Source organism: Leptonotus elevatus, chromosome 6 (genome assembly GCF_054856555.1).
Source record: "Leptonotus elevatus isolate MCC_2025b chromosome 6, RoL_Lele_1.0, whole genome shotgun sequence".
Classification (NCBI taxonomy): Eukaryota; Metazoa; Chordata; class Actinopteri; order Syngnathiformes; family Syngnathidae; genus Leptonotus; species Leptonotus elevatus.
This window is the reverse complement of record NC_141244.1, coordinates 6,258,019-6,276,281: the sequence shown is the minus strand read 5'-3', so window position 1 is coordinate 6,276,281 and position 18,263 is coordinate 6,258,019. Positions and strand designations below refer to the sequence as shown.

Below are 18,263 nucleotides of genomic sequence, written 5' to 3'. Positions count from 1 at the left end.
AATTCTGAATGCAAGACTGCTAAAGTATGTTATTTGTGGACTCGGGTTACCACAGCCATTATAATGTGACACCTGAACTTGAGACCCTGGAAGGGCCAGACCACCATTCAGAAGTTTCTAGTTCATGTATTGAGTATGGCAAAGTTAATCGTGCCATATTTATCACTGACTAGATGATTGAGTTGAATGTGACAGTTTAGGTGACCTGGCGCGGCAGGACACTGATACAATTTAAAGGTCCTTGAACAAGATGTGTGCCTTAGTTTGCCTGACAATTCCGCCCTTCTTATTTTAGAAAGTTTCAGATAAAATGGAAAGTGTATTTTTGTGCAATTTTTAAGTTTTTGCAGGTGCAGATCCCCTCCAAGACTAGCAGCCGACCATTGCCTACAGTTTGTTTCCTTGATTTAACACAGATTATTAGCTATATTAAAACAAACAAACAAATGAACAAAAATAATGACATCATTAAATATTTCGAATTTTATGTTGCTTAGTTTTTCGCTGCATTGACCTTCCCCAGCTGAACAATGGATCACTTTAAGCAAACTCACAAAACTTTATGTTGAAAGAATAAAATATAAGTTGTTATTATTATTGTCAAATGTCAAAACTTTTGACACACCGGTACGTCACTTGAACTAATGATTAGGACAAATGGGTGACAGTTGACACCGTGACAGGTCAACCAATCGAACATCGAATCACATCACGCAGCCCGCACGCACGTACACAACCAGCCGATGGAGTTCAATGCACTCGATCGGCGTCTCAGTCCATGGCTTCCCGTGTCCCACGAGACTGCCTGCTTTCGTTTCACCTCCGCAGTGAAGAAAACGAGAAGGAGAATGTTACAGCTTTACGGTTCCGGTTACAACCAGAAACATATACGAATACGAAGCCTGCAATGTTTATTGGCGTCGTAGGACAATGTGTGATGAGGAAGGACGACAATGACCGGAGACACAGTATTGAAGGAGTGGCTGGATACTGGAACACATGCTGAATGTAACGCGCACTTTGAAAACATGCGGATTCTGCGACGAGTGTCGCCCATCACCTGCTGATTATTTTCGCCCATCACCTGCTGATTATTTTGAAGAAAATGCATCCATGGATGTTTGGCAAACGTTGCTGAGCCAGCAATACAGCAAGGTAACAAGGTAAGACGACGCATGGTATGCCTTAACAGGAATAATGCAAGGTTAGAGTGTACTGTTACACTGTATTCGTGTGATTAGGACCCGGCAAGTGCACCATTGTAGTAGACGTACAATAATATCCCTTATCTCCCTTTACAATACTCTTATTTTTCTATTATGACCCCCGGATGGCACAGTGTTGTTCATTTCAAGAGTTATATGATACTGACAGCTGATTCAAACATGAATGGTAACATTATTTAACACAAAACAAAAACAGCAACATCACCAAATCACCAATGTATTTGTCAAGGTGTGTTGTTGTGTTTGTTGTTGTTTTTTTTTTTTTATTCTAGTGAAACTGAAATATTGTATCTCAGACTGTTACTAGAAGTAATCATGTTGGCTAGAGGTTGTATTTACTGTAATTAGCACATTTAATTCAGATCAGATTCACACATAAAACATACATATGCATACATTAACTAAGGGACAGATGCCAACCATTTAGTACCGTACAAACAGTACACAGCCATAATAAAAGACACATTTTTCTTGCATATGAAGGTGCCAGAATTCCACATCTATGCTGCTTACTACTTGGAATATACACTGCAATTTCTCCCTTAGCGCCATGGTGTTTTAATGTATGTATTTCTATTCTTCCCTACTGAAACATGAGTCAGGTAGAGCAGACTTTGCTCCTCCTGCGCCCTCATATGACAACAATCTCCTCTTTCAAAGTCATTATTACTCTTGTCATATCTGTCTAAGATCAACTGGGCCTGTTAAGCAACTTGTACAGGTGGTGGGATGTTGAAACAGTAATTGTACCATGCAGTGCATCCTTGTTTTCAGGAGAATGCATACGGTAGTCTAAACAGTAAGACACAATTGCTTTAAATCAAATAAGAGCTAATGGAATTTTTTTTTGCGTCAGGATTATTTGAAGATCATTTTCAGAATAATATTTCTTAAATTCACTATACTGTTTTAATAATTTAATGAAGAAACGGACAGATGTTATTTTCATGGCAATATCAGATTTCATTTTAGTCATGAAGTGTTACCTTGCTGGACCTGTTACAAATAACTTGTGTACTGTTTTGAACATTGACATGTTTGGTGTGTTTCCCATCTGTGCTTTATGCAGCACTGTCAACTTGCCTCTTTGATCGTTCCTGTGGGTCGCTGATGGCAACCTCAAAAGAAAAACATAGGGATTGTATCCTGCAGGAGGAGAGCAACAGAGAAGGGAACAGTGTCCCCTCTCCTGGTGACACACTCCCCTGGAACTTGTCCAAACATCAATGGGCCAAACGCTCCAAGTCAGCCTCAGGGGAGGTCCTGGATCCAGCTGAGAGGGCGGTAATCCGCATCGCAGGTAAACTCACTTTGAAAACTGCAGTGTCCGTAGACTCAATTAAGCAATTAATTACATGCCTTAAATGTTGCAGCTGATTATAGTATGCGATTGGTGTAAATATTTGAAATAAACTCAAAATGTAACTTGAATATCACATTTTACTAGAATAGAGCCTCTGTATGTGTAAGAAAAGTGTGTTGCATGTTTATTGCCGTGGGGTACTCAGTGGAATCTGAGTCTGGTCAAGGATCAATCATTTGAGTTTTTTTGTTTTTGAAGAGTGGCAGCTGTGGCGGTCTGTCAAAATATGTCTTAACGTTTAAACCGGTCTGCGCTGCAAAATATTTTGGGCACTGTTGCCCTAAAGAACTGCTCCGCTTACTGCATTTGCCTGTGTGTGATCTCTTAAAAGGTCAGTCGAAAATACAAGTTTAGTGTTAAATTAATCTTTCATCCATGTAGTTCTGAAACTGTAACCTGAGAAAAATACTTGGTAATTTATTTTAATTTGTGCCGAATGGATGAACAAATGCTCTGCCTTCAAGGCCCACTCTGCTTTTTTTCCCTTTTTTTTTTTTGCCACCCCAACGTGCTGCTTTAAATGTTAAACCACAAAGGAATCATTAGCCAAAGTTGTGAGTTATACTTCAAGTGATGCAAACAGAGTATTGTTCTAGATGGATAGTACAAGGTTCATCTTTTCCCAACAGACATGCGATCAAAATAGGAAACATAATTCAACACTAGGACATACAAATTACAAACGGACTGTATCCAAGTTTGAGGCGTGGTTTTTTTTTTTTCACTGCACAGACAAAACGCTTACATCATGTCAAACCAACCATAGTGGTGCTGGAAACACATGACTTATTCATGTTAATGGGTTGAAGGGATAATTGTATTTGGTAGAAGTGTGCAGGTGTTAGATACTGTACATTTACACCATTCATGGCAAGCTAGCATGTATAAACAATGCACCACAAAGATTGTGTATTTCAACTGTGCTACCTCCACCAGTGATAATGCAATTCATTCTCTATGGGCTCTCGTTTATGTGTGGGGGGGTTACTTTGAAATGAGCTTGAGCTTTACAGTGGTCCCTCGCTGTATCGTGGTTCAGTGCATCACCAATTTTTGTTATTGTACTGTACAGTAAGTACAGTTACTCTACTACACGTCTCCGGTAAAGTAAGCATTGTTAGCCAATAGTACTGTATATACTGTAGCCTACCACCACTAGTTAGAATAAATTGCAAGCCATATCCGGTGGGATAGACAGAAGGACGATGGAAACAGCCGCTGATGCTCTTCCAACCTCTTTATTCAACAAACGGTAACAATATACACCACAATGGTTAATGCTAAAGCCAGAATATAGCCGAAAATTGCGAACTGTATGTTTTCTTAAGCCTGGGGGAGAATTAGTATTTTTATTTTTATTTTGAACCTTAAGTTGTAATGTATGATGACTCTGTATCATGATTCACTTCCGTGGACATTGTTCATCTGCCACCAGCTATGTGGGACAAGCATGGTGAGCAACAGCTTTTCTCCATCATATCAAGCTTCCTCTGTCGTGCTTATTGTTTGCCGTAATCCACCATAAGAAAAGTAAATATTCATCAGGGCAATTGAAAATAGAGACGATAAGCAAGAAGTGGCACAGTAGAAACTTTTCTATCGTTTTCATGATACACTGTATACTGTACAGTATCATCTAATAGCCCACCATATCACATTCTTGCACGTTACAATGTACAGACTAGTAATCATTAGGGATGTAACGATAACGTCAATATCGTGATATCACGATATTAAAATTGCCACAATATCGTCGTCGTCATGTCACAATATTAAAAGGAGCACGTATTAAAAGGCAAGGTTGTATTCCGTTTATGTTATTAGTGCAGTTTAATTTAAATTAGGGATGTTTTGGCCACTGTGGGCGTTATCGATCTTATCAATACGTCATACTAGCAAATATTTTTTAACATTAAAAAAAAACCCATTACTCTTGGCCTGATTCAGCTGAACGCAACATTGTGAACTACATAGACCGTGATACTTTGCGCCGCTGAGCACATGACAATGACAGGGTCAAGCCTATTTCGCCATCACTGCTGTTATGTACAAAAACACAATATTGTGTCCCCCCCCCCCTTTACAGTATCGTGAGTTTTTATACAGTATTATAAGCTTTTTTTATGTCGCTAACCTCCCCACAATATCGTGATAATTATTGTATTGTGAGGTTCATATTGTGATATTTATCGTATTGTGATGTTTGGATATCGTAATCATATGTAGCTAATTCACTATGCATTACTATTTTTGTCATTTTCCATTAGTAACACATATTTTAATAGTTATATTTAGAAACCAAGGACATTTTAAATGTTAGTTTTACCATACAGAATGAATAGTTAAATATGTCAGGTCAAAAAAGACTGCCTTTATTTTATATTTTATGAAAAGAAAAGAAGGCTACTTATGTTAAGTGAAGTTTAGAAAGACTGTCTTTATTGTCATAAAAAAACAAGGAGCTTGTTTATGTTGAGTAAAATCAAGAAAGTCAGCCATTATTTTTTTAAATAAAAAGCAAGTATTACAAGTAAGTAAAACAACTCAAGAAATACTTTATTTTTCATAAAACCTTTATTATCAAACTTCAATGTAAAAAAAAGCACTTCCAACAAAATATTGGCAAAAACGGCTTTTATATTGGGGTGGTGTTGTCACTAGGTGAATGTAACTAAAAAGTAACTTTTAATCAGCTTAGTTACTTTTTTTTAAATCAACTAAGCAGTACAGTACCTATGCTATTTCTTCTACAAAGTAATCAGTAATGTAAGTTATTTTTTCAAGGTAAATTTGGCAAAACTGACTGTGTGTATCACTGTTCGCTTCTAATGAACAGGACTCAATTGATTTCTCCGCGAAGATGTTGGTGGGGCAGGGGCTAGGTAAGGATGAGGGCTGGCTGCATGGGACAGATGGACGTGTCCAAGAGAGAATTTAGTCCAATGAATGGGAGAAAAATAATTTGTCATTATTTATTACTTTAAAACTTGAAGCTTATGCAAACAATTACAGTGGTTTCAATTGTACTATGAAAAATGGTACTTGCTTTTTAAAATCAAGGATTACAGCAGCTTTGTGGCTTGGTTGTGGTGATTCAACAATTGCAGGAACTGGACTACAATACTTTTTTCCAATTCCACCGATTTGTGTTTTTGTTAGAAAATGTGATTTGTGATCCAAAGCGCAACATTTAGGAAGAGTAGTTTAAACAAGCCATGACAGATGGCTTGTTTTACTCATCTGTCTGCTCTAAATGGGATTTAACAGTTCAGAATAAAATGTTTTTTCTTGCTAGTTATTTATTTATTATTTGCATTAAATCTTTTTGAGTGGAAATGTCTTGTGTTAGGTTTTCTTTGTTCATTTTAATGAATGTTACTGCCAGTTTTAGAACAATATGTCTTAGATGTAGTTTGTTTTGGAATGTGCTATGTTCCTGGCAAGCTAAAAGGAAGTTTGTGTCTCGGGTACTCTCAATAAGCCCTCATGCATATCCTGTGCTGCTCTTCCTGTCCTCTTCCATCAGGTTAGCTCGGGCAGTAATCGTACCGTTGGGTGAGCTTTATCGCATACGGATATCGTTCACAGAATGGAGATGTGGACATGAGCAGAGGCTCTTTTTTTATTACAATATTCTGTACTTTATTCACATTTTCAGAATTTAGCAGCTTGCTGTTTTGTAACATATACAGGATCGCGATACCAACATATTTACTTTGATACTATACCTGCATTACACCGGCAGCTCTCAAATCTTTGAAATCACACTCCCATTTTAATGTTTTCAATGTTTATTAATTTTTATTTAAGACCACTGGCATATTTTCTTTCTCCTGTGTGGTATGTATGTTGTTACTTCACAATGTCACATACGCCATGACACAACGCACAGTCCGCTTGGCTACAATTATAAAAGTTGTTTAAATTATCTTTGTGAAACAAAGTCCTCAAGTCACGGCGGAGTTCCGTTCCTACGTTGGCATCAAAATACTTTGCAAAGTAATTAAAAAATATATATTTGCGCGACCCGGAATACACCCAATATTTTGTGTTTCCGCACGGACATTAATTACTGACGGACGGCAGAGCGGAGCTAATTCAAACTTAAACACGGAAATGTGAAGCGCCTGAACAAACTTATTCAAGTTCAAATGAGGAATTATCTTGTCTGACTTGTATGCAACTGAAAAGGAATAGAATGATGTGATTTGGCTGAAACCAAATGTAAATGGAGTACCATTAAAAATGGAACTTGACACAGGCTATTCATCATAGCCTTCAAAGATTACACGAAATATTTCCTAGAAATGAAGCTGTCACGCACTGGTCTGAAACTGAAAACATACACTGGTCAAAAAGTCTCACCATTGGGAAAGCTCAAGGTAAAAGTCAAATTTGAAAAACTAAAATTTAACCTTGAACTGTTTGTACTGAAATATGGAGGTGTTCCTCTATTTGCACGACAATGGTTCAGACAAAACTCAACTGGCATGACATAAAATCTATGAAGATTGCCTCAAAGCAGCATGCTGATGTGCAGTTGGTACAGATAATCAACAATCATGCAAAAATGTACAGTGAAGGCATTGGAACAATGAAAAACATCAAAGCCCGCATTGAGCTGCAAAAAGAGGCAAAACCGAAATTTCACAAAGCTCGCCATGTTCCATACGCCTTACGTCCTAAGGTGGAAACTGAGTTACAACATCTCATGCATCAAGGGATATTAACCAAAGTGGAGTGATCAGATGGGCAACACCAATTGTTTCTGTTTCTAAAAAGACAACAAAGTGCGTATTTGTGGTGACTTTAAAGTAACAGTACTGCACGCAGACCAATATCCGCTCCCTCGTATTGACATTTTTGCGTCCTTAGCAAATGGTGAGCATTTCACAAAGATTGACTTGGCCCAAGCATACTTGCAGATGGAGATGGAGGAAAATTCACGCAAGTATCTCACCATTAACACATACAAAGGGCTATATCAGTACAACAGACTTGTGTTTGGCATCACAAGTGCCCCATCAATCTGGCAACGTGCCATGGACCAGGTGTTACAAGGGATCCCAGGTAACCAGTGCTACTTGGATGACATCATTGTGACTGGCCCCGACAAAGAGACACACTTGGAAAACCTAGATCAATTTTTGACAAGACTAGAGGAATATGGCTTAAGATCAAACAAAAATAAATGTGAGTTTTTCAAGGAGTCTTTTGAATACTGTGGACACAAAATAGACAAAAATAGACTGCACAAGACTCAGGACAAAATTTACGCTATTGTCAATGCACCAAACCCTGAAAATGTAAGCCATCTGCGCTCCTTTTTAGGTCTTGTCAATTATTACCACAAGTTTTTGCCAAACCTCTCAACTGTCGTGCATCCACTTAACCCATTAAGGCCTAAAGCGCCTGGCAAAACATGCCTCTAAAACCTAAAGGTGACTTTTGAGTTACCCCCCAAAACCTGAAGTTTTCCTTGAAATTCAACAATATTAAAAATAATTGATATCTCAGCTCCTGAAGCAGGTAGAAACATTATTCCAAAAGCTTTTCAGAGCTTACACCTGTGGCGTTCACACAAACCTAAGTTTATTATTATAAACCTTCAATATATATTTAAAAAAATCAACAAATGTCGCATCTGGGGGTATATAACTCCAAATATATTTACCTTTAACACTGAAGCGCAGTTGTAATAACCTCGGGAATCGAGTGGTAATTTTTCATCGTCCATTCCGTTACAAATCCGTTAAAATTTTCAACATCCTCATTATCTACAAACATATTTCTTAACAATATGTCACTGTCCACTCGTTACATTGATTTGAATTCCTCCTCTGCCGTCGTTAATCGCGTCATTTATTTAATAACTCCCGCGAATCTGCATCAACCATAAACGCTCAAATAAAATTCCAGGGCATGCGAGCGACAAGGCCCACGTCACCCTCTCGTGCATATTCTGATTAATTTAATTGGTCAAAACATAACAAAATGACATATCCGCTCTCCCGAGTTTAAAGGGAGAAGCGCGGTCACACGCTTGCGGCTTTAACGGTAGAAACGCGGTCATGCGCTCTTGGTCTTAATGGGTTAACTCACTGCTCCAACAAAACACTAAGTGGAAATGGACCAAGGACCGTGAACGGGCATTCAAAAAGGCTAAGAGACTCGTTATTTCTGTTATATGAAGTACTGGCACACTATGACCCAAAGTTGCTACTGCGCTTAGCCTGTGATGCGTCACCATATGGAATTGGCGCCATTTTATCACACCAAATAAAGGATGGCTCAGAACTAGTGTTGTCACGATACCAACATTTTGACTTCAATACTATACTTGCATAAAATACCTCAATACTGAAACGGTACCTCGACAAAACAAAAGAAAAATGACAAAATAACTTCAAATTATTTGTATTTATTATTAATTCAAAATAATGGAATGTATACATGTTAATTTATGTACATACTGTATATATTTATGTTTATACTGTATGTGCTTTCACATTGCATGCCATATTCTTGAAGTACTGTATTTGACTGCATTTGATGTCATCCATTTTAAATATTGTCAATACAGTGGCTCTCCAATGACTCAATATAACGTTGCTTGAGTGTGCGTGCATGGCTCTTCTCTTCTCCATCCCGAATGTGTAATCAAATACTACAAACTGGGAACAAAATAATTCACGCTCCACTTATTTTTTAAGGAAGTGTCAAAAATGCGTCACAACCTGTGTCTGTTGCTCTGTCAGTCGTCTGAGCTTTTTCTATGCATAACTGTGATTTCCTACTGTGTGCCTGTTCTTGAACGCACCTCGAGTCCACTGCAGGAATGATTGCTGCTTTTTCTTCTGCTTCTCCGCGAAAAACATTTGCTCTTGTTACAAAATGTTTCTAAAACTGAAAATTGAAAACCACACGTGTGTTCTTCATGTTTTTATTAAAAACATGCGTAGGTAATACCAATGCTGTCGCATGGAGCCTTAATTAGCGCTTCATGCTTCTCAACGAGGAGTGCACGTCCAGCGAGCGCTTCAGTGCGTGAAGCCATCTTCCTGCGCCCTCTCACACACACACTAAAAGAGGCGTGTCGCTTATTTAAGGCGTTTTCCACATATCGGTAGAAAGGCGGCCATGCGTGTATGTGTACCTGCCTTTAAAATAGAGTTGGCGGGCTGTCTCGTATTTATTTTTTTAATTACGGTACTAATAAAACTTAATACAGAGCCATTTTTGACGCCAAAACATCGAGGTACGGTACTGGTACCGGTATCCCGTGCAACACTACTCAGAACATCCTGTTGCTTTTGCCTCACACTCCTTGTCACCTGCTGAAAGGAACTACGCACAAATAGACAGAGAAGCTTTGAGCCTGGTGTGGGCTGTGAAAAAGTTCAACCAATACTTGTTTGGAAAGCACTTCACTTTGATTACAGATAACCAACCATTACTTTCCATCTTTAATCCACACAAAAGTGTTCCTGCTATGGCTGCAGCACGTGTACACGTTTTGGACTTTATTCCTTGGAGCTCACACTTACACCATCGAATACAAAGGAACCATATTGCATGGAAGTGCTGATGGTCTTCCCCGCCTTCCACAAGCACAATCTAAGAAACGCGCTGACCCTGCTTTGGCTGTTCACATGTTACAAATGGAACCTCTTCCTGTCACCAGTGGGCAAATACGCAAGGAAACAAGGAATGACCCCTTACTGGCTAGAGTGTATGACTTGACTGTAAATGGATAGCCAGCACATTGTGAAAATGAACTGTCACAATACTTCTCCAGGAAAGATCAATTTACTGTGTCAAGGCTATCGCCTATGCCACCAAAGCTGTGACAGAAGATACTCACTTCTTTGCATGATGGGCATATGAGTGTAGTTAAGATGAAAAGTCTTGCAAGAAGCTTTGTGTGGTGGCCTGGCCTTGATAAACAAATTGAAGATCTTGTCAAGTCATGCACAGGGTGTCATTAGACGCAACGGCAACCCCAGCTTGCACCCGTCTACACTTGGGAATGGCCAATGGCCCCCTGGCAATGCATACATGTGGATAATGCTGAACCCTTCATAGACCACATGTTCCTCATTGTGGTAGATGCACACTCCAAGTGACCCGAAGTGTTCACTGTAAAGAAAGCCACTTTTGCAAAAACTATAGACTTGCTGCAAATACTTTTTTGCTCGTACAGGTTTCCCTCTTCGACTAGTGAGTGACAACGGTGCCCAATTCACTAGTGAGGACTTCCGGTGTTTCCTGAAATGCAACGGCATAAGGCACATCACGTCTGCTCCTCAGCACCCAACAACCAATGGACTAGCTGAGCGTTTTGTTCAGACTTTTAAACAGTCCATGAAGTCAAGCAAGAAGGAGGAAGTGCCTCTGCTGCAAAAAATTGCACACTTTCTGATGGCTTACAGGAACACACCACATGCCACAACAGGTCAGTCACCTGCAATGTTGTTTATGGAAAGAAACCTATGGTCACGTCTGGATCTACTGAAACCTGACATCCTCAACCATGTTCAAGACATTGCTTATCAACTCAACGGCAGAGAAAATTGAGAACATTTGAAGAATGGTCAATGATTTGATATTGTTTTGTAGTGGTAAACTAAACATCCAATTTAAGTTTCAACTTACAATGTTTAAACTGTGTTTTTCTACTCAACCGTAAGTGTTTAGTATGATGAGTACATTCAAGCCGGAAGGGAGGAATTTTTATGTATTTGCTTTTAAATGACCAACATTTTATTGTTCCATTATAGTGTAATGGGCGCTACTTTTTGTTGCTGTTGGATACCACACTGTGTGTTGCCCTAGCGGCGTGATATTGTGTTGTACTGCGGCACCTGTAAATAAAGAAAGTGCAGAAACTTCTGTAAGTGATAAACATAACACTTGTGCTCTGATTCAAACCCTGAACGGCAAAGTAGACATACTTACCAGTAACCACTCATACACTGTGCTGCCCAGGAATTTTCAATGTAGACATACCTATGCATACATGGTTAAATATGTTATTGTAAATCTAAATAACGGTTTGTTTTGTTGTTACCGAGAAATTTAAAGTGTATAATTTTTAAATCTGTGTGAAATCACCTACTATTTCCACTATTGGTTGGTTTGGTTTGGTTCTTTATTCAACATATAAACACAAAGAAAACACATTACAAGTGTAAAATATAAATTGAAGGAAATAAGAAAACAAGAATAGGAAGAAAAAAAAGAGTTTATATGTTCAAAAGGGGGGTAGGAGGAAGTTAAAAACGTATCTAGTCCTACCCCTTATTCTATTACCACTCAGGCACAATAATGAGACAATGAAGGATGTTTGTTAAGATTGGCATTTTAGCATAAAGCAGTCTGTTTCTCTTTTATTTTATTTATTTCTTTTTTACTAAAGATCTGAATCAGGAATAAAAGGATCCTTGTGAATAAAGTTACATTGCTCAGAGAGAAAAATGTCTCCTCTCACTCTCATGGAATCAAATTTCTGTGTCCATGTTTTTTATTCATCAATACAGGCATCTCATTCTTCCATCACCTTCAAATGAAGAAGAGAATATTGAGTTTGGTAATTTCCAGAACAGATAAAGCTTTGTTTTGAAGCTACTGTGATCTAGACAGCATTAAACTATTTGACCAGTAGGTGGCACTTGATGTCAAAGGGGCTTTTTGGCTGAAAGCGTTCCTCCTAAAGACCACCACATCCTCTGGAAAATGTGTCTCATTTTCCGCACTCACTTCAAATAGCATTGACCACATAGAGTAGCCATTGTACTGCTGGTGTTACAGTACACTAAAACAATATGATTTATGCTCTGTGACGTAGCCAAGTGGACAGAATGGCTTTATTTCATCTGTTCTTTACAACCGTGACATTTCCACTTCCCTCTTTATTTCAGCCATCAGTTTCTGAGACAGTATTAGAAAAATTGGCAGTAAAGATGATATCTGCCGTAGGGTGTGGACACATCAAAGTGCAACATATAAAATTATAGTGAAAAAAAACATGTACCTTTTTTATTTATTTAAACATTGATCTATAATCATGGGGAATTACACAAAAGAATGGCATGTAACTTTTTTATACGCGTCTTATGTCAATTGGGTTGTTTGACAAGAGATGGGCATAGTAGTAGTATAATATATTTATGTAATATTCTGACAACAATCAGCCTCACAATTCTGAGGTTGGCAGCTCAACCTTCCTGTGTGTCGCGTGTTCTCCCATGCCTGCATGCGTTTTCTCACGGTACTCCGGTTCCCGCCACCATTCCAAAAAAAGCCAGGTTGCTGTTAGGTAATTGAATAGTCTAAATTGCCCTTCTACGTGAATGCGAATGGTTGGTTTGTCTATACAGTACAGGCCCTGCATTTTACTGGCACAGTTTAGGGTTTACAGCCACGCTAAAGTCAGCTGGGTCAGGATTCAGCTCACCTTTGACACTGGTAGTGATACAGAAAATTGGATGTTTGGATTTTTTTCTACAATATTTTGGCAATGTTTTAAAAATAATAATAATAAATAACATCATGCAGGCGGCAGGTTATCATCCAGTGGTGTTGATGTATGACTTCCGCTACAGACCGGCTAGCGCTGCCTGCTGATCAGGATGCCTCATGTGCGCCTGTCTCAAGCTATTATTAAGCCCAAGCTCTGTGTTAAAAACACAAAAAAAGTATTGTTGGGTTTACTTTACAGTAGACCTGGATATTATACGACACAGTCTTTGAATGACCCTCACAAGGTTGTTATAAAGTAAAACTAAAACATTTGATCCCTTAACATGGAAGTAGTGTTTTTATTAATGACATCATAGGAAATAGTGCAGGGATTTTTTGTATGTTCGTGTATGTGTACTCGTGTGGACCCCACACCCGAGCACGACCAAGAGTGGTCTGTCTGAAGCAATAACTTCTGTCCTTATGTTAGCAACATTTTATTTCCTGCACGGTGAAAAGAAGGGAGGGATTTGGAAGTCTGCAACTTTGCAAACAACTGATGGAAAGCCAGCCCATCCTATCTTTAGATGTTGGGGTTGTGATGCATCTAACTTTAGAAGTATTATAAAGCCCTGCACTTATATTAATTCAAAGTCTGTGGACTTACAGTACCTATTTGTATTTGATTCGTGGATGGTTGTTTTTAATGTCGTAAAAGGCATAGTGTGTCATAGAGCTATCAGATAGTGAGCTAATAATTCATTCATAAAAATAAAAAAAACACTATTGATTTTAACTCTTTGACTGCCAAGCATTTTCAGAAAAGAGGATGTGTGGGTGCCAGCTGATTTAAGCATTTTGACTGATCTTTCAAGGTCCACAGAAAATTTTGTGTTTGGACTATGGAAACACAGATACTACCAAATGAAAGATTGAACTCTCATCTTTCATCAGAAAAGTTTGTTTCTACCTTATTCCGTTCTTCAGTAATCAACAATAGAAAATAGTTTAGTTTCATCAAAATGCTCTGTTTTGGACCAAAATACGGAGAAATCAAGCTTTTAGTGAAACAATATTATTTCATGCACTCTAGTGAATTTGACACCTTTTTTTTTCCATGAATGATGCCACAAACATCTAAACAGTGCTTTACTTCTGTAAAACACTACCACCAACAATGAAAAAGTGTTTTTTGATAGCAAAATACGTTTATTTACATTCAACAGCGTAACAATTTGACAAAACAATTAGGCTAACTATTTACAAATGTGTGCAACTGTGGTACTATTTACAATTGTGTGGATGTTTCAACTACACAGTTTTTCTTTTTGTGAGGTATATTGTGTAAAACTCCCCTGCGTGCAAGGAGACGCAGCAGGATTTGCACAGATTAGTTTCACTGCGATTGCCCCTTCGCGTGCACTTTCTTGCCGGCCTTTTTTTTTCCGGGGAGTAGCAGGTATATACTGCAGTGTGTGTTTGGCCATGTTGTCATCAAGTCTACTCTCAGGATCATGATACGGTGACCTGGTGTTACGTCTGGCTTCCTCATGTCCTTCGGTTCCTATACCGGGTGGTAAGAGATGTTCTGATTCATCTTATCCACTCCATTCATGGTGGCATCGTAGTCCAGAACCAGTGTCTTCTCTGTGATCAGACTGTACCCACTCCTCCGATGAATATGCATTGGACTCGGGGTACTCTTCATCGTCCGATTGAACGTCCACCTGTGCAGAAATGCTCGTTTTCCGCCGTTAGCATCGCTAGCCGGTGAGGCTTTACGACGCGATCGAAGCCGCCGCGTCAACGCTTCCAACTTCGGCGTCAACGGTTCCAACTTCGGCGTCAACCTCGGAGTCTCCATCATCATCATCAATGTGCTCTTTAGCATTGGTCGATGCTTTTCGTCTTTGAAAAAAAATGCTCAAGCGTGAGCTGCTTGCAACCGGTCGCCATTTTCGCCTCCTCAGCCATTCTCCCCTCAACACTCTAGCTCCGCCTCACGTCTTCTACTGACGCCTACCCGATCTTGTCCAAAGAGAGTCATTGCTGCCATCTAGTGCCCAAAAATAGGCATTATACTAACTCGACCTGCTTGATACTTTCAGCACAGCTTGCCAAGGCTTTCCTCCACCCGTTTTAAAAAACAAAACAAAAAAACATAGTGAACGTCTTTTAACGTCTTTGGCGGCACTCATTTGGATTTTACTAAACGTTATTAAACGTTTTTGGCGGTCAAAGAGTTAATAATATGCAAAAAATGTCCTATCACATCAACATACATTAAATTTATATATATATATAATTACAGCCATGTAATTATATTACATGACTGGAGCTTCACCTGACAAGAGGCTGACATGTTTTGTTGCCATCTTCCTACTACGGATGCCGAAAGGACAACTTCGCGAAGGTAGTTAGCCCTGCTTACAGCTAGTGTCCGACCCAATGGATCGACCTCTGCTTACCTTCAACAGCTGGGGCCTGCAGGTGGTCGTCGCTGAGTCCCGTGCTTATCGCCCTCAACTTTGGTCTAGCAGCTAGAGCAAAGCAGAGGGCGACAAGTGGCGGGAGCCTGAATAGCCCCTAGTTAGCTGCTTGATCCCAGCCTATGGCTTAACTAACTATCATTGTCTTGTTAGCTCTGGGATGGCGAGTTCCGGTCCTCGAGGGCCAAAGTCCTGCAGGTCTTGGATATTTCCCTTCTTCAAAACAGCTGATTCATGATCAGCTCATCAGCAGGCTCCGCATAAGCCTGATAACGATCCTGTTAATTGGAATTAGCTGCAGTTTGAGTAGGGAAACCTCTAAAATCTGCAGGACTCCGACCCTCAAGGACTGCAGTTTGCCATGCCTGTGTTAGCTGCTCCTTCTAACTCCAGCTCGCTCGGTTGCTTTTGCTCGCTGTGATGCTCCTTCACTCACGCCAAATAATCATATTGGTAGTAGGCTTGCAAAGTTTGGCCTCTCTGAGACAGCGTAGTTTGTGTGCTTCAAAATGCATCAGTTTAGGCTGTATTCTATTATCTGTTACACACTGTACTTTTAAAATAATATTTTTGTTGAATTTTTACAGCACCTAACATACCGTGGTGTTTTAATCTTGCAAACCAGAAATACAATATTTCTTTAAAAAAAAAAACTAATACTAAAACAAATTAATACTAAACTAAAATGAACCAATTAAGAAAAAGGAAAACAAAGACAAACTAACGAACTCGTTCTGAAAACTAAAACTAAAACAAACAAACAAATGACAATTCCCAAACTATTACACCCCTGGCTGGATTTGAAATGTCAATTTTTAACTTAAAAAAAGTTGTCCAAAAGTATTTGCCAAGAAAGTGGATGATAGAAGATGTAGTCATGGCAACTGTGGCAACTGTTTAAAAAAAAAGAATTATCGAATAATTAGTTTTTCTTATGTACAAAATTTTGAGGCGGCCACCTCGACTTGATTTGTTTACAACTCGGCTCAGTAGGATCACAACTTGCTAGCTCGCACAGCTAGCTAAAGTCAAATTTAGCCAGCCTGACAAAAGCCCTAGATTTAGCACCACTAAACCGCAAACTTCTGAAATAAAAGTTACCAACTTGAGAATTATTCACGGTACATGAGTGGTGAATGACTATCCCCTGTCAGGCCACCACCCTTGCATTTTTCTAGTACCGTTTCCATCTACTATTGTCCGACGCACTGGTGCAAGTGTCCCAAGTTGGAGGGCCTAGTGCAGGGGTAGGCAAGTTCGGTCCTAGAGAGCCGCAGTCCTGCATGTTTTTGATGTCTCTCTCCTCGAACACAGCTTGAGAGGCTTCTGCAGAACGTAATTATGATCTGATGATTTGAAACACCTGGGTTGGAGGCAGGAGCCACCGAAAACATGCAGGACTGCGGCTCTCTAGGACCGAACTTGCCTATTCCTGGCCTAGTGTGTGCACTGACACTCCATTTTTGGCACGTGCTGAATTTTCGAACATCTAATTTGAGCAACACACGTATTTCTGAATGTGCCCCATAGATATGTCTGTATGTGTGATGTATTGCTGGTTTATCGTGTGTCTTACGCCACAACTTGTCAACACGATTAGGGAACGAGGATTTCGGTTGCAAGTCCAAGCTCTCTTGTTCTTGGTTTCCCTGAAACGCGTGACTTCTACTCCGGAACAACTTATGTACTGTAACACCCGGTATATAGTTAAAGGATGACACAGCCGCTGCAGCTCTTCAGCTGCTTTATTTCCCCAAAGTGACAGGATGCATATTCACTCAAGAGCTGCTATCAGCCACAACTCGGCTAGTTCAGTAAAACCCAGTTACTCCACACACTGACTTACTCACTTGTGCCAACATTCAAGCTTATATGCCCATCCTGTCCTTTCATGTGAAATGTTCCTTTGTCTGTCATCATCAAAGACATCACAGACACATTCACAACAAAGCAAATAAAGAGCACTTTTATAACTATTTACAAGGACCAAAGCATGCAAGGAAGATCGCTGCCTAACCACCAATGCATTATGGTGTTTCTTTTTACATTATACATTTTTGAGTGGTGCGACTTATAGTCCAGAGCGACTTATAGTTAGCCTGGAAACCAGACTCATCACTGTACCAGCGACTGAGTCTGGACACAGTCACAATCAAGCACATTTCTGTGGCGGGGTAAACTAAACAGACTGAAAAAAACCAATCAGCAAAGAGAGGAAGTTGCGTCTTTTGGGAAATTCCTATGTATTTTGAGCTAGTGTAGTTGCTGTAGTTGGCGAAAAAATATAGCCGACATCTTGTAATTGCGTTCTTACCGATGAAATGTGCATGTAGCGCTTCTCCCAGTCTTATATGTGGCATTTTCGCCATAGACACACAAAATAGCATGAAAATGTTGCGGAGAAATCAAGGTACAGTAAAACCTCGGAGTTTGAACGTCTCAGGACTTGTACAAATCGTACTTCGACCCAAAAAATCAAAGTAAAAAATGCCTCAGAGTTCGACATACAGTAATTCTCGGAGTCCAAACACCCAAGCAAAGGCAAACGTACCCTGAACGGGTAGCCAAGTTAAGCCAAGTGATGCCGAATGCACACGTCACCGTAATGGAGACACAGGGCACTGCTCAAAAAAAAAGAAGGAAAGTGCTATGAACCACAGTGGATTTAAGAAAGGAGATAATCGCGCCGTTTTTACTACCGCAGGGGTCGACATTAACGGTGGC

The 18,263-nt window shown here is 39.6% G+C and overlaps 1 protein-coding gene across 1 annotated transcript in view; it reads left to right on the top strand.

Moving 5' to 3' along the window:
- Window positions 1-771: 771 nt before the first annotated feature.
- plecb (plectin b) overlaps window positions 772-18,263 on the top strand; it is a 134,761-nt gene continuing 117,269 nt past the window's right edge. Inside the window, exons 1-2 of the mRNA XM_086078166.1 lie at window positions 772-1,163; window positions 2,296-2,526. Of these exons, the coding sequence (XP_085934292.1) occupies window positions 2,337-2,526 (190 nt within the window). The 5' untranslated portion in view covers window positions 772-1,163; window positions 2,296-2,336. The remainder of the gene's footprint in view (window positions 1,164-2,295; window positions 2,527-18,263) is intronic.